General features: G+C 40.1%; 1 protein-coding gene across 1 annotated transcript in view; it reads right to left on the reverse strand.

The window, feature by feature from the left end:
• The window catches only part of LOC149289285 (rho GTPase-activating protein 6-like), a 267876-nt gene extending 242217 nt beyond the window's left edge, over window positions 1-25659 (reverse strand). The window contains exon 1 of the mRNA XM_089490921.1: window positions 25120-25659. Coding sequence (XP_089347047.1) covers window positions 25120-25659 — 540 coding nt within the window. The remainder of the gene's footprint in view (window positions 1-25119) is intronic.
• Between the last annotated feature and the right edge of the window lie 758 nt (window positions 25660-26417).

Raw genomic sequence — 26417 nt, forward strand, 5'->3', positions numbered from 1 at the left:
TGAAACTCCAAATCGACAAAAATTGTAATCTGAGTTACTCAGGGTTTTGTCCCAAGTCCACTGTTATTTAATGTCTTTATCAATGGTCTTGCAGTGGGTTTTGAAAGCCACGTGTCTTTGTATGCAGATAAAATTAGGTAAGGTAATACAGTCTAAACTAGAAGTTACTTCCCTGCAAGGAGATTTGGTCAAATCAGAACACGAGTTGACAGTTCCAGGTGATTTTTAATGTTGTCAAATGCAAAGTTTTGCACTTTGAGGAAGAAATAAGTGTGTGAAGTATACCTTAAATGGAAAAATGATTAGATGAAAAGGACTTGAAAATAATTGTCAACAATAAACTTAGCAACAGTGTTCAATGTCAGGCAGCTGCTGCAAGAGCTAGTATGTATTGGCATGTATAAAAAGAGTTGTTGACTCAAAAGAGGAAAATATCATTTTGCCTTTGTGGTAAGACCACACATTGAATATGCAGCGCAAGTCAGGGCACCTGCTCTTAAAAAGGACATTATGGAGCTTGAAGAGGTGGGCTACAAAGGGCTAAAAAAATAGGAATGAAGAAAGGCTATACATCGCTGAATTTGTTTATGTTACATGACAAGGTGTGTCAGCTCATGCAGTTTGAGGCCTGGATCAACAGTGCAGGAGTGGACTCCCCATGTGGTCACCACTGACCAGGATGAAACAATCCTCATGTTAAGCAGCACCCAAATTATTGGTGCTCACGGCTAATTCCATCTGATCCAAAACAAAAAAAATAAAACAAAACAATATAACTCAGCACTCAGTGAATTGACATGTTTGTTCCACATCACAAATGCTGACTAGGATGGTCTGTAAGATGGTTGAACCACTCCGGCAGTAGCAAAGGTCTAATCTAATAATGCAGTTCAAAGAATGGTCAGATGGTCTAAAGGTCAGGGCAGGTTGCTTCACAGTAAACAGTAGGTGGCAAGAATCATAGTCAAAGGGAAGTCCAAAGGTCAAAATCCCAGGCAAACTTAATAAGGCTAAGAGGATACAGTGGCCATGAGGTACTTCCACTGTGGCAATGGAATAATCAACCACTAACGATTGTGCTTGGTGGTCTTTTATTTACCCACATATATATTCCCACTATATAGATAAGTTCAAGTAAACAATTTAATCTTCATATAGTATATTTTAAATATTAAAATTGTATTTGAGTGTCACCATACTAAGTGTGATTCTTACAGATTCCCATTTGTCTCCCTTTAAGATAACATCATGAAGTTCCCATTTTTCTCTTCCAGAGAGATGTGCATATATGTCAGTGTTATATTAAGTATCACCATACTAAGTGTATTCCTTACAAGTATTCATTTTTTTCCCTCTAAGATAACGTAATATACTAGTGAGAGTACTTATGTGCGCATATATATGAGGAAAAAAAAAAAAACAACTCGACTTTTTATACAGTATTTTAAGTATTAGATGTGCATATATATCAATGTAGTCTTCAGTGTCCCCATATTAAATTTATATCTTTCGAAATCACATCAATTTCCTTCTCTTTTTTTCCTTCTCTTTCTAAATTAGCATAGTATACCAATAGGAGTACAAATATATACAAACACCCAGCAGGAAAAATATTATTTTTACGTATCATCAATATTATATGTTGTTTCTCATTTCCTCAGCTATCCACTCTTTGAGTAACATAATTTATCAACCAAATTACACATATATACATATGCATAAACTATAAAAAAAAAAAAAAAAAAAGGCAAAAGGAATTCCTTGGGCGGAGATCATTTGATTAAACCCCAAGTAGTTAATTTTAGTTTAAGCTGTTCGGGGTCAAAGCAAGTATAGACCTTCCCATTATGGGTAACTCGAATTTTAATTGGGAATCCCCAAGTATATTTAATATTATTTTCCCTTAAACATGTTGTAAGGTCCGCAAATTTCTTTCTATTAAGTCTTGTGGTTTGAGAAAGGTCTGGAAAAATAGATAGCGATGCAAACTTTTTATTTTTGTGGGGATTATTCCTCCATTCTTTAACGAACTGATCTTTTACCCAGAGATTGGCAAGAATAACTATAGTATCTCTATCGCTGTCCTTGTATTTAGGATTGGAAGGTCTAGGGATTCTGTAAAAGTTCTCCACTGGTATTGGTCCGATCAGTTTAGTATCCAGGTATGAAGTCAAAAGTTCCTTGATATATTGATCCAAATTTGTCGTTGTTTCTGGGATTCCTCTGATTCTCAAATTTTTTCTTTTTGAACTATCTTCCATATCTGCCACTTTGTGTTCCATTCTTTTAATTTCAGCGTTTAGATCATCATTTTGTGTTTTTAGATCTTTAATTGTTACTTGCAAAGTAGAAATTTCTTGAGAGTGAAAAAGTAATGATGCCTTTAAGGTAGATATCTCATCTTTATAGTCTTTCAAATTTCTATGAAGATCTGTTTTAATCTTCACATACAGAGACTCTAAAGCTGTTGATAAATCTTTGTGAGAAATTAATGATTGTTGAGTGTGGTCGAATTCATCAGTGCAATGCTCTAATAATGATTTTTCGGGTGATTCAGAGAGACTTAGTTGACTGCGAGGAGAGTAAAAGGTGCTAATAGATTGAGGTTTCCTGGATTTGTTAGTGTTCCTCATCTTCTCCCCTTTGTCCAATTTGTCAGTTTTATCCATCTTATCACTTTTAGGAGGCATAGTGAATTGATTATTTTGCTAAATAAAGATTGTAAAGTTTGAAAATAGAGCATATGGTTTATTCCAATTATTAAAGATGAGTTTCTTCTTCTCTCTCTTGATTTAAGGCAAGGAACTATATTTAGTCCTAAAGACTATAAGTTCTTTCTTTATGTAAACCAGTATTTCCACATAAAGGTTTCGAATTATGTCATATCTGCGGATCTACCGCTGCTACACATTTACTCTGTAGTGGCGTGCCTCCATTTTGCAACACGGACGGCACCACCATCCACCAGAGCCCCGAAAAAGCAATTCACCGGTGGTGCAGGGCAAACGATCTAGGAGGACCCGCTGCTGCCCCGATGCCTGGCAACAGTCACAGTCTTGGCCGCGGCAATAGTCGCGGCAATGGCCACGGTATTGGTCCCGGTGTTGACCGCGACGTTGCTCGCGACCCAGCAAGCTCCGACCCGGGCCACGGCTTGGGTCCCCACACCGGACCGGAACACCACCAGACACGGGGCGCCAAACAGGGGACACCGACAGCTCGATCTCCGTCCGGGCTCCCGCCTCAGTCTCTCAGCCCTAGGAACGCCCCCATCTCACGTACGTACATGCGTCTCTACGCAATCATTCTCTCCACTTTCTCCGCTTGGTGGTCTTTTATAGCGTCATCCATCACCATTAGCGTGGTAATGGATGACGTTTTGCGTCTTCTTCAGCATTGTATCTTGGTACATTCAGTTGTATTGGCGCGCATTCCCCGGCTTCAGACAAGTGTCCTATTCATTGAAAACATGCCTGTGTGTCGAGCACACGTGGTTGTTGGATGCGGGGGCTCACCATGTGGTCTAGGGGGCAAACCACACTGATGGTAAGGTGTGACAGAAGTGTCTTAGAAGAGATTTAATAGCGTTATACAAATACATAGGACAATACAAGCTATCTTCTAATCACCTGTTCTTTAATAGCACTGTATAAAGAACACTATATATAAATACTCTGCACACTTTCAGTTGACAGTACTGATAATTGTGGTGTATAGTGACTGTTAGCATTTGGTTGTTGAAAGTAAACTAAACCATAATTCTTCAATTAAGGAAATATTCTGCCATAAGAAAACAGATGCACCTACCACATTTACTATAATGGCAAAACAACATTTTTTTTTTAGACATGGTCTTTGCACCTTTTGTCCTAAACCAAGTATAAAATGCTGTCATTTTATAACCAGATGGCTTCTTTGTATTGCAAAGTTTCCATAATCATATTATGAACTGACAAAAAATGATGAAAATTCGACCTATTGAACTTGCAAAGTAATGTAAAGCCAACAAAGAAAAAACTCTAAAATTTTCTGCTCTTTCATTTTTGCATAAGCAAAATAACATGGTCAATAAAGCATGAAAGCAATGATTGATAATAGATAAACGTACAGTGAAAAGCAAAATAAACGTATACATGGTTATTAATCATAAAGATTTGTTTCTACATCAGTTTCATTTATTTGTTGTTTTTGATAAGGCCTCAGTAATGACAGTAGTTTCCATAGTAAATATTTGATTTTGCATTCAGAAAATTACAACAAAGAAAAAAGACCACCAAGCAATATTAGACTGGATATCAGCCCTGGCATTTTAAGGCCAGTGGCCAATAAATCATAGGCATGCATCCAGTGTTACAGCATGTGGACGCACGCTAAAGCTGAGTAGAAGGCACTTCGGTCACAGTAATCCCTTGAGGCTGAGGACACGTGGGGATAGGTTTGAGTTTGGCAGGGGGCACTGATGGATTACCCTTTTAAAGGGTATTGCGAGTGTTGAGAGACATAGCCTCATGCCGGCTCACCAGGCTGTGCCCACATATTTAGACATTTATGCCCTATAAAACACGTAAGCAAACACGGGCAAGGAAATATCGGCTTGAGCCCAATGCCTGGCTTATATGGAACCTGTTGTATTTGTGCCTAAAACCCTCTCCAACCCATATGTACTACCTTCTCCATAAGTAATACGTTTTTACATTACACTTATATATTCAATCCTCAGGTTTTAGGCTATGGTAAATAGGTGCTGCAAATTGGTTGGTTGCTTTCTTATACATACATTATACACTTGCCAATTTTTGTAATTTACCAAAACAGGCTGACATTTTCCAGAGGAAAGATGTTTTTAAAATCTTTCTGTAATGAGTTAAACAAGCAAGCCTTCCCTTATCTGAGCTGACCAATAGCTTCTTCCCAAGATGTGTTTCTTTATTGTGTGGTAAGTCTCAAAAAAGTTGTGTACTGTCTACTATACATGGTTTGTGTATAATCTGCATATATATGTAGAAACACACAAGCTGGATACATTTGGTTAAATAAATTGGGTCTAGGAAAATGATTTATTTTTATGAATTATTATTTAGTTTGATACTTATTGGGAAATACTTTTTTTATTTGTACCAATATCTATCTATCTGTACATTAAAATAGGCATCTATGTGCTGTTTAGGTAAATAACGTTTTTATTGACAAAGAAGGAATACAACAACAAAGGGTAAGACAAAAAGAACATTGATACAATGGTGGTCAGTAAATGTGCGATTTCTGTAACCTATCTATTGCATCAGAGGTCAGACAGCGCACCAAAATCGCAGTGAAAACATATGAAGGCATACAGAAGTAAACGAGCAGTATGACAATCGCGATGTATATCTGAATGCATAAAGATACAGATCATAAAATTGCAGGCGTCGAGTGAAAACAAATGTTTCCAAACACATAGAGCAATATGTCTGTCTCACGAGCCAGAGACCACAGATGATGATAGCACACTTGCGCAAGATCAGGGGGGGGAACCATGAAATGGGGGTGGAGAAACAGATAATAAATCACTATAGGAACATAAGGGGGGGGAGGTTCGGTATCAAGATCACCGAAACACATCGCCTCAGGTGAAGGCCACCACCCTCCTGGGCCCCAGGAGAAAAAAAAAAAAGAAAGAAGAAAAAAAAAAAAAATAATAAAAAAAAATTTAAATAAATAAATAAAGGGGGAAGGGGGGGGGGAGGAAGGGTGGAGGAAAAGAGACATGGAGGGATATCACCTCAGGAGCTCCGCCAGTGCAGGCGATGACTGGAAAGAGAGCCAAGTTGCCCAGACCTTAGTATATGCTTCCATCCTGTCATTAGACAGGTGGATCAATTCTTCCATCGCCCTTATCTCCTCCACCTGAACCACCCAGTGTCGTAGTGAAGGTGATTCAGTGCATTTCCAGTGTTTAGGGATCAGGGAGTGGGCCGCATTGAGAAGATGCCTGGTAACGGAGCGCTTCAAAGAGGTTAGGGAAGCATCAGTATGGGAGATTAGGCAAAAACCAGGGGTGCAGGACACCTCTCGCCCCAACACCTCCTCCACTCCGTGCACAACACCCCGCCAGAAAGGCCGGATCTTCCCACACTCCCACCATATGTGCAAAAACGTACCAGGCTCCTCTCCGCATCTCCAGCAAGTCGGATCACTCCCCGGCATATCTTATTAATGTACACTGGGGTCCTATACCACATAGTGAGAATCTTATAGGCCGTTTCCTGGAATTTGGAAGCAACAGAGCTCTTGTGTGTGAGAATGCAGATCTTTTCCCACTGTTGCTCAGAGAGTGATTCCCCAAGGATCTCCTCCCATGCACCCATAAAAGGGGGCGGCGCAGCGGGAGTACCCGTGTTTAGTAGCTGGTACGAGGCTGAGATCCCTCCCCTCGGCATCTTCTCCAATTGGAGAAACCTTTCAAAGGCGGTAAGGTCCCTGGAGAGGTGATGTTTACCCGGGAGCGATTTGACGTAGTGTATGAGTTGAGAAAAGCGGTATCTGTGGAGGACGCTAGGTCCGGGTGACGGGAAAACCTTCTCAGCGACCAGGGGAGCACCGTTGACCCAGAAGTCAGAGGCACGGGACTTGGGATTTAAGCCCATTGAGTTTAGGTATCCCTCTTCCAAGCCTGGAGGAAAGTCCAAATTGCCTGCTATGGGTGTCAGCGGGGAGGGGAAAGAGGAGAGGAGCCCCCCAACCTGACGGGATCTCCATACAGCCAAAGTGGCACGAACAAACGGATTAGTGCAGATCGACGCCAACAGGGCTGCAGGGCGAAGCCACATGCAGGTAGAAAGAGGGAAACACGTGGTGGATTGCTCCAGAGCTATCCATAATTTCGAGGGTGGGTGGTAATTCCAGTCCATGACCCGTTGCAGGTGGGAGGCACGATAATAAGTGAGAAAGTCAGGCAGAGCAAGTCCCCCCATGTTTTTCGAGCGGGTGAGTACAGCATATCTTAACCTGGGGGATCTACCTCTCCAGACATATCGAATCATTAAGGAGCGAAGCTCCGCAAAGAAGACCCTCGGTATGGCTATGGGTAGAGTCTGAAATAGGTACAGAACCCGTGGGAGTACATTCATTTTGAGCACATTAATTCTGCCGTGCCACGAAATGTGGGGGAGTGACCAGTGCTGCAAATCTTTTCTGAGTTGCGTGAGGAGATTGGGGAAGTTAGCCGGGAACACACTGGAAAGGTCCCTCGGCACCCAAACCCCCAAGTATTTTATGCTGAGGTGGCACCATCGGTATGGAAATGAGCTCCGGATCGTCCAAGCCTCTCCCAGTGGCAAAGAAACATCTAGGGCCTCGGATTTACCCGTGTTAATTTTGAAATTGGAGAGGGAGCCATAGACTCGCAGCTCGTCATGGATGTGCGGCAATGAAATGAGAGGCTGTGATACTGCGAATAGGAGATCATCCGCGTAGGCGGATACTTTCATGGAACGACCGGAGCAGGCCAGGCCGTGAATGCTAGGATTATGCCGGATGGCCTGCAAAAAGGGTTCAAGGGTGAGGGCAAATAGGAGGGGAGATAGGGGGCAGCCCTGGCGTGTACCGTTAAAAATCTGGAACGGTGCTGTTAGCGCTCCATTTACGCGGACGCGGGCGGAGGGCAGCGAATATAAAGAGGTGACCCAGTGCATCCAAGAGTGGCCAAAACCCATGGACCGAAGAGTTAGGAACATGAAGTCCCAGGCCACCCGATCAAATGCCTTCTCCGCGTCTGTAGACAGGAGAAGGATCCTCTGACCGGTGCGCTGTGCGACATGGACAGTGTTGAGCGCTCTATAGGTGCCATCACGACCCTCCCTACCAGCGAGGAAGCCCGTCTGATCAGGGTGGATCAAGAACCCCAAAACTCGTTGAAGCCTGGTCGCCAAAACCTTTGCAAAAAGTTTCAAATCGGTATTTAGGAGGGAGATCGGTCTGTAACTTTGGCACAGTAAGGGGTCTTTCCCTTCTTTAGGCAATACCGAAATAGTTGCCATAAGTGAGTGAGGGTGCAGAGGTTCACCACTCCTGATGGCATTGAGCAAGGCTAGGAAGGGTCCCTGCAAGTGATTCCAAAAGGCCCGGTAGTATCGAAGAGGGAACCCGTCTGGACCCGGGGCCTTCCCAGCAGCCATGGATTTCATGGCAGCCGAGACTTCCCCGTCGGTGATTTCCCCCTCAAGCGCCTCCGCCTGAGAGTCTGACAGCTTGCGACGTATATGTGTGTCCAGATAATCCCTGATAAGGGAGGTCCGGCGCTCCCCCGAATAGACGCTTTGCAGGCCGTAGAGTGATCGGTAATAATGACAAAAAGAGTTGGAAATGTCGGAAGGGGAACAAGAGGTGAAGCCTTGGTGCGTTTTAATTTTGCTTATGTAGATCGAGCGTTGTTTAGCTCGTAGCGCGTTAGCCAGTAGGCGCCCGCTCTTGTTGCCGTGCTCATAGAAAAGCGATTTAGAGTGTTGGAAAGAGCGCTGAATTTTGTAATTGAGTAGGGTGCTTAACCGCCGTCTGAGTGTCGTCAACTCTAAGTACGTACGTTCATCACAAGATTGTTTGTGAAGTTGCTCCAAAGAGGCGATCTGAGTCGAAAGGGACGTAATTTCCCCAGACCGCAAACGCTTCAGGTGGGCAGCTCTACCAAGGAAGACTCCACGTACAGTACATTTATGGGCCTCCCACAAGGCGGAGTGGCCTACCCCAGACTCCGCGTTCTCCCGAAAAAAGTGTTCTAACTGTTCATTAACTGCCTGTGCCGTGTCCTCGTCAGATAGGAATGTCTCATTGAGGCGCCAGGAGGTGACACGCGGTTTGAACAAGTGGGCATGAAGGCGCAGAGTGACCGGGGAGTGATCCGACAATCCCGCCGTCCCAATGGTGCAGTCCACCACTAGGTCTAAATGATAATACTCCATTAAGAGGAGATCGATTCTGGAGTAAGATCTATGCGGAGGGGAGAAACAGGTGTAGTCCCTGTCTTCCGGATGGAAGGCCCTCCAGCAATCAACTAATCTATGTTTATGCAGGATAGAATTGAAACGTTGAGTTTGAGACGACGGTGCGCGAGAGGAGCCGGAGGAGGTGTCCACACGGGGAGCGGGCGGCATGTTAAAATCCCCTCCCAGAACCAGGATACCCTGCTTAAATTCCATAAGGGAGCGGAGAATGCGAGAGAGGGAGGCACACTGTCCCGAGTTGGGGAGGTATATGGAAGCGAACATAAAGGTCTGGTCCCGTATGGAACCCCTAACAAAAGTGTATCTACCTTCGGGGTCTCCCCTCATCTCAGATAAGATGAAAGGAGTGTGACGAGAAAACAATATAGCCGTGCCTCTAGACCTCGAGACCGGGAAGTTGCTGGTGTAAATCAAAGGAAAAGCGGGGTTCCGCAAAGCAGGTGCGTGAGACTCCTTGAAGTGGGTCTCCTGCAAGAGGGCCACAGATACCTTAGCCAGACGGAGTTCCCGGAACAACCGAGACCTCTTTTCCGGAATATTAAGGCCACGCACATTGTAGCTCTGGACCGTTAGGGGCGAGGGCCGAAAGGGCGAGTCACAACGAGGCATACTGGAAGGCCCCGAGGCGAAGAGGAGGAGAAGAGGGGAGGGGAAAGAAAAAAAAAAAAAAAGGGAGGGAGGGAGGAGAAGACAGAGGATCCTAAAACTCCAGGGAACCGAGAGGGCAGAGGCCCCCGACGATGGTCACTACAGCAAAAACCGGGATGAGCGCTCCCTGTAAACTCCGGAGAGAATCCGAAGTCCAACGCCCAGGGTAATCCCGAGTTGCTAAGGGAAGTGGAAACCCCACCAGAGAGGTTAGTAGATTGAAAGAACAAAATGTCGAGTAAACAGTATAATAGGAAATTCACAGTATCTGCGCGGTGAAAACTCACAGACCTAAGATAAATTGTATTACCATCCAACATAGAACATAGGTATGGCATAGAAACACCCAACCAGCCTCTCAGGTTAAACCGTGTACATTGAGCAGACAAAATAAACACCAGCCCACCCGTATAATCCACAACAATCAATATAACATACAATGGAGTATCATCACGTAACGGCAAACGACGCTAACCTGTCCCGAGTGTGTGAGAGTAACAAAAAAAACAAAAAAAAAAACAACAAAAAAAAAACAAAAAAACCCCCCAAAAAAACAAAAAATTGATATTTGAGTAGATATGTAGTGTGTCAGGGTGCGAGTGTCTGAGGCGCGGAAAAGAGGGCAGGGGATGAGACCCAATAGGCGCACGCGTCACACGTGTAGGAGACGGGCTGCCCGACGCGAACCTTGCTGTGCCAACACACCAATGTATGGCAGTGTGTCCCACCAAGCAGTGAGACCCGCCAGAAGCTGGATGAGGAGGAGGCCGCAAAAAAAAAAAAAATAAAATAAAAAAAAAAAAAAGGAGGTAGGTGAGACCTCCCCCCGGTCCCACCTACCTCCGTAAATATGTATAGTGTGAAGTTATGGGTGTGTGAAATGTGCAACAGGGCCTGGTATGACCCAGTAGGCGCACGCACCATAGGCGTAGGAAACGGATCGCCCGACGCGATCCTTGTCGTACCAACGCGTCAATGTGGCGCAGTGCATCCCACCGAGCGGCGAGACAGTAAGGAGGCAAAAAAAAACAAAAAAAACAAAACAAAAAAAAAAACCCCAAAAAATAAATAAATAAAAATAAAAAATAAAAAATAAAAAAATAAAATAAAAAGGGAAAGAAAAACTAATTATACGCATATGGTAATATGAGGTGTCCTGAAAATATTACATGTGGCGTCCTCTGCGAATTTCGTCGGCAAACGCGTGGAACATACAGTAGAATCATTCCTCATGGGTATGCGGGAGATTATTTCTTTCGGCAGCGCCGTCCCTGCGCTCGGCTCCCTGTCGTCTAGGCAGAGGGCCCCTTAAGGGAACATTCCCAGAGAGAAGGGAAGGATTCTGCCAGTCCTCCACATGAAGCGCAGGCAGGCCCAAGGCATTGAGAACGTCTGTGATGTCTCTGTGCCGGCGCACAATATGAGTATAGCCCCCATGCATTATAAGGAGTTGAAAGGGGAATCCCCAGCGGTACCGTATACCTCTATCCTGTAACACGGCAGTAAGTGGTCGCAGCATCCTCCTATTCCGAAGTGTGATAGGGGATAGGTCTTGAAATAGTGCAATTGTGTGGCCCTCGAAGGAGAAGGTACGCGAACCCCTGGCCTTGGACATCACCTCCTCCTTTAGGAGGAAATCCTGGAAGCAACATATTACATCCCTGGGGGGGTCGGCGGGGTTACCACGAGGCCGCAGGGCACGATGTGCTCTATCTAGGCGGATCAGGGTATCAAGTGGTCGGCCCAATATGGTGTTGAAGAGCCGCTGTAATAAAGCTCTAAGATCTTCGGGGCCCTCAGCTTCACCAAGGCCCCGCACCCTCACATTATTCCGCCTACCTCTGTTTTCGAGGTCCTCAATCGAGCGGAGTAAATCCGAGGCCAGGACGGTCAAATGTGTAGAGGATTGACGAAGATCAGAGAGTTGATGCGCGGTGCGAGCATGAGAAGCTTCCAGTTGCGTAGTGCGCCTCTCCACTCCCGCGATATCTGCTCTCAGGGCCGCAACTTCTTCGTGAAGGGCCTGTTTAACCTCAGCCACGAGGTTGCTAAAGTCCGCCTTGGTAGGCAGAGATCGGAACAGTTCCTGGAGGTCGGAGGAGGACGGTGTCGGGTCCCGGAGTTGTGGTGATCGGGGGGCATCATCCGAGGAGGCCGTGCTGGCCGGTGAGGGCGCCATGTTAGGCGATGGCGGTTGCGGGCCCAGGGCTGCCGGCGTCTGAAAATAAGACCGGAGCGACTGCCCCGATTGCCTCGTCTGCCTGTCCGGGGTGTCTTGGTGCTGAGATGGACGTTTCAGTCTGCCAATGTTGTGAAAAGGCGAAGGATGGATGCGGATTCTAGGTGAGTTAACCGCGGAGCAGAGGAATCAAGCTGCCATCTCTAAGCGAGGCAAGCCACGCCCCCCTCTATGTGCTGTTTAACCTGTCTTTAACCCCATCAGCCATTTTTTATATATATTAGACACCCCTTGGGTATTTGAAGTGCTTTTATTTTAACTCTGTTGAGATTTTTGAGAAATTTTAGCACTTGCTCAAAATAATAAACTTTATTTTTTTATTTTATTTTATTTTTTTAATACTTTTTTTATATTTTTTTTACACATTTTGCTGGTACTGGATGGTTCATCAAGTGACATCACTGCATAATTATTTTTAAATGTTAGCACATTTTTTTTTATTTTTTTTTTCCATTTTTATTTTTTTTTATTTTTAATATTTTACTAATCACATAGTGAGACCATCTAGCAAACTCTTTCTTCTTTATTGTTTTTTTTCCCGGGCCACCGCCATCTTGCTGATGGCGAAGATCACCGGCAGCTGCGGCTGTGACCGCTCTCCAGAGCGGTCACAGCACATCCAAAGGTAAGTGTTTGGTGTCGCTGGATGCCTCCTGATCGAGGCATTCCAGCGCCACCATTTAAGTTTATTTACGCTTTTAAAACGGGCGTCCGCCGCCATACAATGTATGGCGGCTGTTGACGCCCCGGGGAGGGGCCAGACATGGCCCCCGATGCCGATCTTGGCGTTACTGAATGCTTTGACATCGAGGCATTACAGTAACGCCGTTTAAGCGAAGAAAGTGATCGTTGATCACTTTCTAAGCTTATTTAATTTTTTGACGGTCCTGAACCGGCAAAGGTCACGAAGGGGTTAAAAAATAAAAATAATAATAATAATAAAAAAAATATATATATTAAATTGTTATAATTTTGCCAACTAAATATAATTATAGAGAAATTATGAAAAATGGCCTGGCCTTCCAGAGAAAAATACATCCTGACCCACAGCACTCAAAGAGGTGAGGGCATAATGCCCCAAAACCCAATATTTAGAAGTGCCATTTCTTAGTGCTCTCCATCATGTTTGTGGCCTCTGCATGTCTTGACTGCTCAACTGATACGATGTCATATCCCAGATCCCAGATGTCTACCTCATTTAGATATGCAGAGACCACAATCCTGAAGGACCGTGTAAAAGAAAAAAGCACCTAAAAATCAGACCTTGGATGATAATGTGGTCCTGAAGTTACCCTGTGCAATGGATGTTAAATTAGCTTGGAGGGACAGGGCAGGCAGAGTACAAGTCAATATCTATAGATAAAGAACGCACCCAGAGTACAGCAAGGTATCTTTTTAAATGGGAATGATATACTAGCTTGACTGAACATAAATACACGAAAGCAACATTGCAATTGGGACAAAATGCATAATAGAATATGAGCAAGATTGACTTGAGGTAGGCATGCCTTTTGGTGAGGGGATGAGAAACAAAACTGACTGTTGTAGCTTCGATCTTCCGGGCTAGGCTTAACTCCCCATTAAAAACCCCAATAATGACATAGAATATGGATAAGAAAAGGCCACAGCCAATTTTATTTATTAGAGTCATTGTCACGCCAAAACCTGAAACAATAAACATAGGTGCGTTAACAAGGACAATGACTCAAACACCAACATGTAAATATATACAATAAACACTCAAGCTTGCCAAGTAATCCAGGTACCATAACCAAATACCACTTAAGGAAGGGACATACCGAGATGCCCCCACCCTGACCTGAGGTTCCCAGCACTGACAGCCAAGAACCTCCCACCAGATGTTACCAACCATTCACTTACCACCACATTAACCCCCTGGATACCTGGCAAGCTGCCGCCCCACAGACTGTGACAAACGACACAAACCATCTCCATTAGTGTAAACCCTCTGTCATCTGTCATCCAGCCATCATAGCATGTGGATGCATGTTCAACATGTGTTATGTATCATAAATACAAGGCGTAATATACATGGAAATTTTATCAAGATAATTTCTGAAATAGACATTAAGAAAAAAAATTAGGAGTTATTTATAGGTGCCAAAACAAACAAGAAAAAAAGAGAAAGCTAAAATAAGGTAACATGATGAGCCAAAACATAATTAGTGTGGTTAAGACAAAAATATAGCAAAAGGAAGAAAATCATCTTAAAATAGAAATAAGTCATGCAAATAACACAAAGAAAACTTGAGTTGTATTTTTAGCAGATCACATGCCTTTTTAGGGTATGCAGAATCTTTCTTCATAATTTTATGTTCCTCACACATGGTGGTTTTAATAAAATACACTTTTTATAGTAGACAAATAAAAAATTACATTATGTCTCATTTTCATATTAAATATAGTATTACTTTGCAAATATAAAGTAGCCTTAGACAATTAAATTTAGCTCTCTTGCCTGCTGTTACAAAAATAGACTTTTGCTTTTCTTTCAAGTAACAATAATGTGGAGATAATGTGAAGGCTACTTACATCACAAGATATATGGTTTTTATAATAAGAGTTGGAATGTGAGACCTGTTTTAAATCGAATATGAGTTATATAAACAAATGTGCCTGCTGAACGTACTTCACAACTTACTTAACCCCTTCAGTCCTAGGGGTTTTTGGTACCTCAAAGCCCGGAGCAATTTTGCCATTTTTGCAGTATGTCGGTTCAGCGATTATTCTCCTTTCCTGTGAATAGTGTACCCATGTAAACTATATATTGTTTTTGCAAGGAGAGATAGAGCTTTCTTTTGATACCTTAGTTAGATGATTAGAGGAAAATTTAGAATGAGAAATTTAGTAAAAACTAGCGAAAATTAGGAAAAAAACCCCACATTTTTTATATATTTTCCCTCTGAATCCTCAAAACATTAGGTAAAGTGATGGAAAATGCCCTGCAATTGTATCAATTCAGGTGTCCTGATTTCAGAAATACCTAATTTATATAAAATTTCCATACTTTCCCAGCACTTATAGGAAACATACTATAAGGTGTACATTATTCGTAGAATTTTTACATTCGGTATGATGGGATTGCAACTCTAATTTTAAACAAAAAAACCACAAAAGTATATATTTCTGTAAAGCAGACAACCCAGACTATCATATCAGGGGTATTTGGGCACTCTTCACGTAGCTATTCGGCCACCAATCTCTTTCAAAGGTAGCCTCAGAAATTATTTCCTGCATTTTTTTTCACCAACACTTCTGTGTTGCTTTGATTTTTTTGCACAGGGTATGTGTTACGGCAGAGATCCCCAGCCAAAATTGTTTAGCTGCATCTCCTGATTATGGAAATACCCCACATCCTTAGTTTTTTTCTTTCTACAGGGCCATATCCGTCCCTTACATATAGTACCCTATAGGGTAGTATTTTTTATACTTATGTCTTAACGGGTTTGAGGTTGTGAATGGAGGGTTATACTTTTTAGATGTTGTGTTAGGGCAATGGGATGTAAGGTTTTTTTCTTTTTCTTTATTATTATTATCTTTTTTATATTTTATTGTATTTTTTTAACAGTTATCAGTGCAGTGCAGTATGGTTAGAGGTCCTCCTAGGGCCGTCTTGAACATGTTATTAATGCCAGTGATGTCACAATGACATCACTTAGCTCACCTTATTTTTTTTTCAAATTATCTTTTTTTTTTTGCTGATTCGTTTTTCAGCATGGGAGAAGAGTGACACGTGGTTTCTCACTCTCCTCCATGCAATCCCCCTGCATCGATCATGCTGTGATCTCTATGCAAACCTCATCAGATATCCCAGCAGGGTCTGGGGAAATCCTGCCCTTCGATGACCTTCTGGGTGACGCCACCCGGAAGGGAATGCCCGATCACGTGATTGGGCATTTAAAAATGTAATGCTAGAAGCTGTTACATGAGATCAGACAGCAGAAAGCTAGAAATGCTGGCTTCTGCTGACAGGGGGGAGTCCAGGCTGTCAAATGACAGCCTGATCTCCCGTGTAGCGGCAGGGATGTGTCCCTGCCGCCACAAGAAGGTCAGGAGGTACCGGTACGTCCATAGGGGTTTATTTAGATGTCTTTTATGGACGTACCAGTATGTCTAAAGGGGACTGAAGGGGCTAAAGTGCTACAACCACTCTATTTTCCATTCAAAGTAATTTTTTTTCTAGGGCCTAATTTTTCTGTGGGTTTTTCAGCATTTTCTATAATTTTATAAAATTCTATATATGTTTTTTTATTGCTAATAATAACATACGTAATTGTTTGTCTCTATATGTTACTAGGAAGAGGTAGTTTCCACATTTTGACAGACATGTGTATACAATACATATTTATATGAACACAGGCTAAAGCATTTCCATTAGTCTACAACACACATTCAAGCTCCCGCTTAGGGTTGCCACTTATTGCCAAGCTGTTTCCCAGACAGGTTGCATCTTGGGGTGTGGCTGTGGCATGGCTATGGGAATAGGTGTGAGAGAAAAAGATAAATAAGAGGAGAGAATAGATAAAGGGAAGACAGAATACAGAAAACTGAAGTGGGAACACAGAGAAAAGATAAATGAAAGGTTGGTGAAGTGCAAGAAAAGAGAGAGAACAGAGAAAAATGGAAAGGAGGAAAGGAGAACAAAAGTAGCATGCTACCCTGTGGATATAGGGGCACAATTTGCCAAGCCATTCTGTTCCATATACTATATCATCCAGTAGCCACATTTCAAACTATTTCGAAAGGAGATGTCATAAACACACATTTGGCTAGCTGCATGTTGTAATTGGTAATTTGCTCACAATAGTCACTTTTGTGTATAATGGGTTTTTGGTTATGCTTTCTGTATGTTGGGTTACTTGACATCTACAAAATGAAGACTGTACTAGGACATATCATGATGAGTAATATTTTAACCTGCATGCATGAGGAACCACTCAGAAGACAGATACAATTTAACTCATCAGATTAACAGATGCTTGCCTTCATAGTTAACAGTGAAATGAGGAGGTTAAAAAACCACAACTGCTTTACAAACTCTCCCTTTCGTGAATAGACCCAATGGAAAAGCAGTGATCACAGAGAGAAGCCTTGTGTATTTATGTGTTATACTGACTGAAACCTCTTTTCTCCTTGATCGGTTTATAGGAGACCTCTAGGTAGTTTCCTAGCATGACCGGTAACCCAGCTATGTCTCAAAATTTTTTATCCTGACTCAGCTTTTCCTGCAGACTCCAAGTCAAAAAATACTTTTAAATGTCCCACTGGCTATGACCAGTAACATGATTTATTCTCCATAGAACGATAATAACCTACAGTGATTTCACTGGCCATTTGCCTATACATTCTAAATGAGTATATAGAAGAGCTAGCAAAAGTAAAAATTTATGAAAGTTTGTCTTTTTAAGGCATCACTATAATATATCTAATCTGCTGAAATCTGAACATTTTAAAGATAGATAGAGATGCGGATTACTGTTAGTATTGTATACATGTACAATTAGGTATTCTGGCAGAAATACAAGAACGATCTAAATAAAGCATTCTGTTTGGAAGATTGATGGAGACTAATTTAAAATGTATTCTTTTTTTCTGGTGATGATAAGATGAAATAAGCAATCATTAAAGCACATAGCACTGTGAGAATGGAGCACTCTGAGAATGCCCATAAACTATAATAAATATTAAGATCAAAGGAAGTAGGAAACATTAAATGTAACGATGTTGTTTTTTTAATGGTGCCATTTGTAATTAAACTTTTAATGTGAAATGGAAATTTGGATTGGATATAAGTGGTTCTTGTCTACTATCAAAAAAGATCAGGAAAGGTATACTTAAGAGGTGTGAACTATTGTACAACCAAAAGGATGAAGCAGATTAAGTGATCTAGTGAAATACTGTAAAAGTCTAGTTTTCCTAAAACTATTTTTTCAGTTTAGTCTTACCAAAACTTTCCTCTGAATATAGCCTTCGCCATTTAACTATTTTAACATCCAAGTCCAAACACTGCTTCTATGAGGGGCAGTGTCTTACACATACATTTCTACATGGTAAATAGGAAATACAGTTGGCATTAATGAAAAAGTCATGTATCTAAGGACTGGACATTTAATATCAATTTTTTTTAGCAACTAACCAACGGATTAGGGGAAGATAACGGTGGGTAGAGTAGTGGAGGTATATATTAAAATGTCAGTTATACGGTATATAAAAACATATTGGTTCAATATATGGTTCCATAAACTTGAATTATCTGTTTCCTTTAAAAAAGCAAGGCAGCGTTGGTTATGTGGACATATTATAGATCAACAACTCGAACATTGCCATCATAGCTCCATCAGCACAGATAGGTGTGCCTTGGTAAATGAATATGCATATCCACACACACACACACGCATTCCAGTTTACTGAATAATGATTAACATGGAGTGTTTTTTTCTTAGAACAATTCCAAAAAGAGTTACAGAATAATTCGCCTGCAAGAAAAGGCGCAAAAGGCAACACGTCTTGCACCGCAGTAAACCACATCCCTTGATCAAGTCATTTCACTTAATTATTTTTCTACATATACATGCTTAAATGCAACAATGCCTATTAGTTGAACCTTGTAAAGAAAAATCCCAGAGCCCACAGAAAAATGTGACTATGGACTTTACATTTAGATCTTATGTAAACAACTGTAAATTCTGTTTCCTTCTTTCTTTTTAAGATCTTCCACTTTACAGAACATCAAACTTTGAAGGTCACTAGAAGGTTAAGCTGTGCTTAGTGGTGCATTGACTTAAAAATAGATATGTCTAAAATTGGTAAAATATTCCCACTGTATAGCAAACCCTTTCATTTAGCCCCAGTGCCAATATTTGCCATTTAAGTGATTCTTTTGTTTTCACTAAAATTTCACAACATTATTTTTATACATTCCTTGCTTTATATTTTGGACAAAAAAATAATAATTGTGTGCACAGTAAGGTTCAGCTGTGATCAGCTTCAGAAAGAATATAGTCTCAGAAGAGATTGTTAAATACATTTTTTATGAAGACATTTCCACTGCCTTTCACACTCCATTATCATTGAAAGGCATTCTATTTTTACTTTTAAATGGTAGTTCCAAATATTTTTGGGAACTAAAAACATCTGTGCACTGTAGTTTTACAATATAAAAAATATATTTAAAAGCAGATTTTTTTTAGTAAAGTTATTTTGTTTCCCATTCAGTGGAATAAAATGAATATTTCACTGTATCTCAGTTTTCCAATTTTAACATATATTTGCATATTAACAGGAGAAAAGTATTATAAGAACAATTGCCTGTGCGTAGGCATGAAGCCATATAAATTGTAAAATAAATAATGGTATTTTGAAAAAAGTGTCACTGTGTACTGTGGATTCACCTGTTCATAATAATCATAATGTACTAAAGTAAATTACCATACTTCTCCTAATGTATCCAATAGAAACAGCTGAAAAAATCTGAATTTAAAAGTACCATTATGGTATAATTTAAAAAGGTATAACCTACTACAATAGTTACCACAAAGGAATAAAATGATTATTAGTATTAATGGCGCATTTATGCTAATACATAAAGTCTACCCCCACTTGACATCCATATGTCCCAAAATGGTAAGAAGCATGAGAAAGTTATGCTGCTTGGGGGGTAGGATGTCGGCACCAACATTGTGATTAGCTGGTAAGCAACAGAGAAGAGATTTTAGGCACAATTAATTTGCCACTAGAAAAATAGAAGCACGGAGTTAGACAGGAGATGTAAAGACCGATGTAAAGACTCTGACTTTAATCAGTCCATGGTCTCGTCTTAGCCGTAAGCCTATAACCTCTACCACTTCTGCTGTTAAGCTTTTCCACTTACCTATCACCCTTTGAGTAAAGCAATAAAGCACAAAAGAAGTGACATCTGTAGAAGTCTATCATAACTGGTCATTGTAGCTCCACCACTCTAATTGGTGATCACATATTTTTAAAACCACTTAAAGTCTCCGTATACATGTAAACAAACCTGTCAACTTTACCCATCTCACAGGGAACAAAGACAGTTGCCAGGGCAGGTCCTTTATATTTTTTTTTATTTAGCATGGTGAGATGAAATGTTTCATCACACTAAAACCCACCTATAGCCACTTTATTAGTTTAGAGTCTTATTTCTGTTTTAATGTTTTCTTTTTTGTTTTAACACAGATGTGCATATTTCGGGAGTTGCTCATACCCTCTGAATAAAAACAAGCAAGCGAGAACAAAAACAGTTTACAATTTGTTAATAAGCTGACAATGTAAATTGCATGGCATTGAACAATGCGTGGCATTAATCAGCATATGTCTTTCCAGTGGCTACTTACAAGTATAGACGCAATGAACACTTTACTCACAATGGAAACTAATGTAATTTATTGCTCCATTTCAAATTGTTTACAAATTAGAACTGCTTCCAAGCGTCCTTCTTCTTGTACAAAAACGTTGTATATATCATCTACCAGCAGAGAACTAGCTTCCAATGCACATAACAGCCAAGTCTATTATTTTAATACAAAACAAAGAAACATAACAGATCTTCATGTGTTTTGTTTTTTAATAAACATTTATTAAAGAAATCATTGTTCAAATTATGGATATGCGACTGGTGTTTCTTCTTAAGTGTTTTAACAACTTACTTTATACTTGATTATTAGCAGACTTTATGAGTGTAGAACTGTTGACCTAGTCTGACTTTTCAAAACGTCAACCGTTCCATTCTGTTTCTTATTTGTTGTTCGTCGTATGTCTTTCCCTGAAACCTGTCTGTATTCTGGACCATGTATCTATGACCAGACTGCACAAAGACCATGACTTAACAAAGATATGGAGCGTGTGTTCTGTGTAGCTCCATACTTTACCCCTTTTAAGTTTCTTCAGATTTCCATGCCCAAGACTTCTTAGCTTTGCACCTGTTCCCTCATGTTCCGTTGGAACCCACATGCCATTATTCCCTATTTAGTTTTAGAGTTACAGTTAGACATAACAGCATCGTAGGTTTATTCCAAGGCCCTGATCACTATGAGCAATAACCCTAAGCAAAGTCCATCAAACATGCCCTGGTGCTAAACACTGATCCAAGCTACTACTATATCTACCTACGTGTATATCACCTATCTAGCTACGTGTATATCACCTGATGTCTGCTTCTACCAGGTGTTCCATAGCTCTTGTGTCTATAATTGCCCATGTGACAACCCCCTCCAGTCCTTATTTCAACTGTTAAGGTAACAGTGCCCTACCCAATATCAGGGTATTCTGAAATTAATAATGACAGAAATATTCCCGGGGGGAAAAAGAAACAGATGTTGCAAAATTTATTTTATGTATTACTGGTGAAATTGGTTAGAACGCTTGGACAAGCATGAGTCGTCTATGTTGAAAGCCAGTAAAATTGTGTAACCTATAAAAACACACAAACTATACACAAAACCTAAACATAATTTCTCATGTTTAGAAAACAGCATACTTAACTTAGACCGCAGTATATGGCGCTGTTATTACAGACATCTATAACCAAAATATTAACATCCTAACATTATTAGCAATATTTAACACACAAAACATTTTGTACCAAATACACAAAAGGTGGGGTAATGTATGAAATATTGTTTTTAAAAAAATAATACTAACTCTAAATGTAAAGGAAAACATGGGTTCTGAAAGAAACAACCCATATTAAAATAAAGGATAAAGTGGAGCTTCATTACTTTGAATATTCTTTTAGTCAATAGACAATACATTTTGTTGTGAAAGGAAAATAAAGGACATTACAACATGGAAAATACTGTATTTATAGATCACATGAAAATTAAATATTTAAATGGAACAGATTGTAGAACATTTTCTTTCTGGTTGACCTCACATGGTGCCAAAATAAGAAAACAAGCTGTAAAAAATTGGATAGTACTGTAAAATGTTTTCAAAACGTTCCATGCTCTAAATATGGCTCAAATTGTTCATTATAAACTATTTTTCTGGCCATGAAGAGAAAAAAAACCACATAATGCATTCATGTAGCCCTTCAATAAAGGCATCCATATAATTACATTTAGATGTAAAATGTTGTACAAGATGGCTTTATCTCTTACCTAACAGCACTTCTGCCACATTATGACTGTAGAAGTTTAGCAAATCAAGCACACACGTGAAGGGCAATCTCATAGGTTACACATGTGTACATTTTGATGCCGGGTTTATTCACCAATCAGTAAAAATATTTGATCCTGAAAACCTAACTATGCATTATGAAGGGCAAAGTTTTGGCAGGTTTTTCCTGTGACTAAATAGGGTTAGAGAATTCATACATTTAAATTTACTGTAAATCTCAACATAATTAACATACAATTTCTTCTTTTGACTGTTTATTAATTAAGCTACATCTAGTCTAAAAAGTCCAGCTTTAGGATTTAGTAAAAATATATATTATTAATTTCTTTAGATTATCGGTATTTGCATTCTATGTTAATTCGTGATTGGTTCTAAGGAAATCCTTAACAATACATTGATTATTATTTTTGCATTGTTTCATTTACGTATCTCCTAGGATTTTTTAATGACACAAAAAGACAGTTTTGTGTATATGGTTTGAGGCTACAGTGAACTTCCATGTGATTTTGTTACCTATAGCTCTTTAGGTAATGGAGCACAGTATTTTATCAGAAGAATGGAACAATTATTTTACACATTATTGCCTGTTCTAAATCAAGTACAAATCTATGGAATACTGTGATATTCTCCACATGGATGAAAGCTGTTAAATGAATAATAAAAGGCTTCAGTATGCCCAAATTGTAGAACTTAAACACAAGAAGATACAACAATTTTAAGTCAAGATTAGGTGAAATTGTTAAAGACTTAATCATGGAGACATAGATAATTCCATGAAAATGAGTAATGAAGGCGTGCTTTTCCAATTAAGCTAATTAAAACATATTTAATCAGAGTTAACAGTTCAAGAGATATGGCAGATATATGTCATGAACTCAAACATGCTGATGCCAGAGGTGTGACGAAATATTTCTTCTGCATGGCCACTTGCGAGATGCATGATGCAGGAGTTGAATGACAACAGGTACTAATGCTACTGGCACCCTCCCTCCTACAAAAAAGCTGCACACCTATAATGCTTCTTAGGCCAAGGCATAAGTGAGGAGATGACAGGAGTGGTAAACATTGACCCATTCCCACTAGGTGAGGTCCTAAATGTCCGTCCCTCACATTGTACCAGATTAGTGTAGATTACAGATGGGAAAAAAGCAATAACAATGTACAATACATTAGGTCAGAATAAATTAGAACAGAATAAAATAAACATTATTTTTGTCATATGGTTTCCGTTAATTGTGTTTTAGTTGTAGAACACAGTTATTGCTGTGATATTCTTTGTATGTTCTTCTTTTGGTCCAGATAGTTGAGACAAAAATTGACAGGACTATGTAAGGACATCCACCCAGATCTAAGACTCTGACAAGCATTTGAAATGTCACAGAAACACTTTAAATGCAAATTCTTTAAGGCTGATAAGAACTGTTTAGTAAATGTTCAAGAAGTGAGCATAGCGTAACAAGTACAGCGATGCCTCGTGGATATGTTCTTGTCAGAGGCAAGGCAGTAATCAATTATTTTCACTTTGTTATTTCAAATTAGAATTGTGATGCAACACAACCTTCCAAATTCAAGCAAGTATTGTAAAAAAAACAAACGAACAAACAAAAATTCAATCCTTCTGAATTCCAGCAAATTCCCTATGTATTGTATTCCATCAGGATCTATTTATTGATGTTAGCTTTTATTATTTGTATTAATCCATTCCTTGTGTCCCAACAAAGCTCTCATTGTTCTCCAATGAAGTCCTGCTTGCTCTCCCAAACACCATTTTCTCCCGTCCAAACATCCTAAACTATTATTTTTTCACTGTAATGTAATAATGTCCTCGTCCGGCAGCTTCACTAATTATCACCATTATAAGAAGTTGAGGACTTGTATGGGGGCTATTCTCTCTAGATTACTTCTATTTAAACCTGAAGCCATTTTAAGGGCATTGATTGCAATTCTCATATAACCACCAGGGTGTCTAGAGATACAAGGGCTAAAGGCAATGATTGAGCCTTGACTGGATCACTTCTGTGCTGCTTTCATGCCTGTTCTTTACAGTCCCATTTGGTAAAGTGTATGTAGGACAGGCCTCACATCTTCAATGGGGATATCCACATTAAACCCTTAAGAAACAACCTTAAGAATGTATATTTACTTCTCATTTACTGTTTATGCCCTGCTAGTCTCATAATGATTTTATTTGTATTATAAATATTCTGTTAAAGCACCATTACTTGGAAACACTGCAAAAGCATATTACTTCAACAGTATTCATCACGACAATATATGCGGACAAAAAGGAAGGTTAAAATGTTAATGGATATCTTAGACATCTATCTATATATCTATGACTTAATTACAAGTACTTGCATATTGCTAGCAAAATCACGTGAAAAAAGCACTGAATAATAATTCAAACTTTACTCAAGTTTTCTAATAGATTTTTACTTATTTGGGCGACAGTTGACTTGCAACCGAAACCACCTACAGCAAGATGTGTTCCACAGGTACCAAACAACTGCGATTTTCAAAAAATAAGATAGCAATCAAATTCAGTTTGTTTTACGCATACTACACAGGAATATCTTTCAAGCTTGTGTGTTATGAGCTGGAATGAAAAATAATGAGCTTCATGTTTGGCGCATGGCCACCTGATTTTCTGCATAGCTTTACTCTAATATGACATAGTGCATTTCATTTCTGCATTCAACTAAATATTTCACAACAGAGGCAGACTAAGGTTTATAACAGAAGGCAATGTGGAGACATTACAGTCTGAAGGTATCATACTTTCAGTTGAAACTTGAGGGACAAGTAAAAAAAAAAATCAACAGAATACAAAACCCGTACATGCTAAATTAAGACTCCATTACTAAAATTATGAGGTTATAATGACGTAAAAAAAATACCATAACTAATATATTTCGATTACCAGAGTTATCTGGTAGGTATGGTTTCAAGAGACCAACATTTTTGTATACATGACTGTGGTTAAGGGGGAGTTTTGTCACCATAGTGCATGAATACACAGACAAACAACATACAGGTAGTGAGAACTGTATTCTATAGAGTACTATGACATAAAATCTTTGAAATCAGCACTCTTACCTCTGACTTCCAAACAATATAGGACTGGCTAGTTTGCGGCTGAACTTTTTTCTGTTGTAGCCACTTTCTGGGGGAGAAGATGCTGTTGGTGCTGCCGCTGGGGGTGAGAGCCAGAGGGCTACGAGCCAGGAAAGGCAGGTCCCAGGCAGTATTTCTCTTGATTCCTCTAATATCATAGTCGAAGTGAAAGCTGGTGGAGGGGGATTTTTCCAGGGGAGTTGTAGGGGTAGAAAATGAACCAAGAGGCACTGGTTTTTGCTTAAGACGGATTGATTTAGTCGTAGATTCTGTCGATGACATAGACATGTTTCCAGAGATTGCATAGTAGTCTAGCTCTTGCCACCTGTTACCCTGAATGGAACCCCCGATGGTTAGCTCTTCATAATTCAAAGATAACTGTTCTTCTGCATCGCTGCTGTAGTTGCGAATGATTGCAGGATCCAGGCTTCGTGTTTGCCGGAGACGATTTTTAGAGAGCACTTTGGGTGCAGTCGGGGATGAGCAAGAGAATACACTGTTCAGCAAGTTTTGTGCTGACATTGTTTCTGTTAGTAGATCTCTGCCTTCGCTTTTCTTCTTTTTTTTTAATGTTCTGTGTTTTAGTTTGTCCGTGACTTAGTTGTTTGTACTTCGTTCTGGAGAGCTGCTGTCTCTGAGAGCCTCACAGATGTTCAATCTTACAGTCGGATCAGAGCAATGCCAGCAAACTTCAAGACGGGATCCTTATTCTATCACGTCTTTCCAGTACAGCATGCTTTCCACAAGTCACGAAGAACAAAAATCCACTTTCTTCCCAAAGGATAAACACGAATACAAGATAAGGAAGATGCCGTATTCTTTTTTTTACCTCCAGTTTGTATATCTTTTAAAATCACATTCTTTATTTTTTAAAGCTCTAGTATAACAATCCTTGACAAGAGCTCATGCACACAGTATAAAAAGGGGAGGGATAGGCAGAAGGGAGCTGAGAGTCTATTCTACTAAAACAGCTCACACAGTCACTCCTCCTAGCTCCCCCCAAGCACTTACATCTGACCTCCTGTCATTTACCTGTTACTAAACTCACCCATTTCCCCATAACATTGCCTCTGGAAATGTTAACCATTTGCATGCTGGAGGAATGACTTTCGACATACTGAACGTTCCTCCGCGGTACACCGGTTAAACTACGCAGTCAATGTTGTCATTTGTTTTTGTAAAAAGAAAAAAGTCTTCTAAAATATCACAACAAGGAGAGGCACAACCTGATGCTGTAAAGGGTTATATCAGTTAGGGATAATTGTTTAGATCTTTTTTGA

The sequence above is a fragment of the Sceloporus occidentalis genome, unplaced genomic scaffold (assembly GCF_023333645.1).
Source record: "Sceloporus occidentalis isolate IW3139 unplaced genomic scaffold, rSceOcc1.0.p SCAF_47, whole genome shotgun sequence".
NCBI lineage: Eukaryota > Metazoa > Chordata > Lepidosauria > Squamata > Phrynosomatidae > Sceloporus > Sceloporus occidentalis.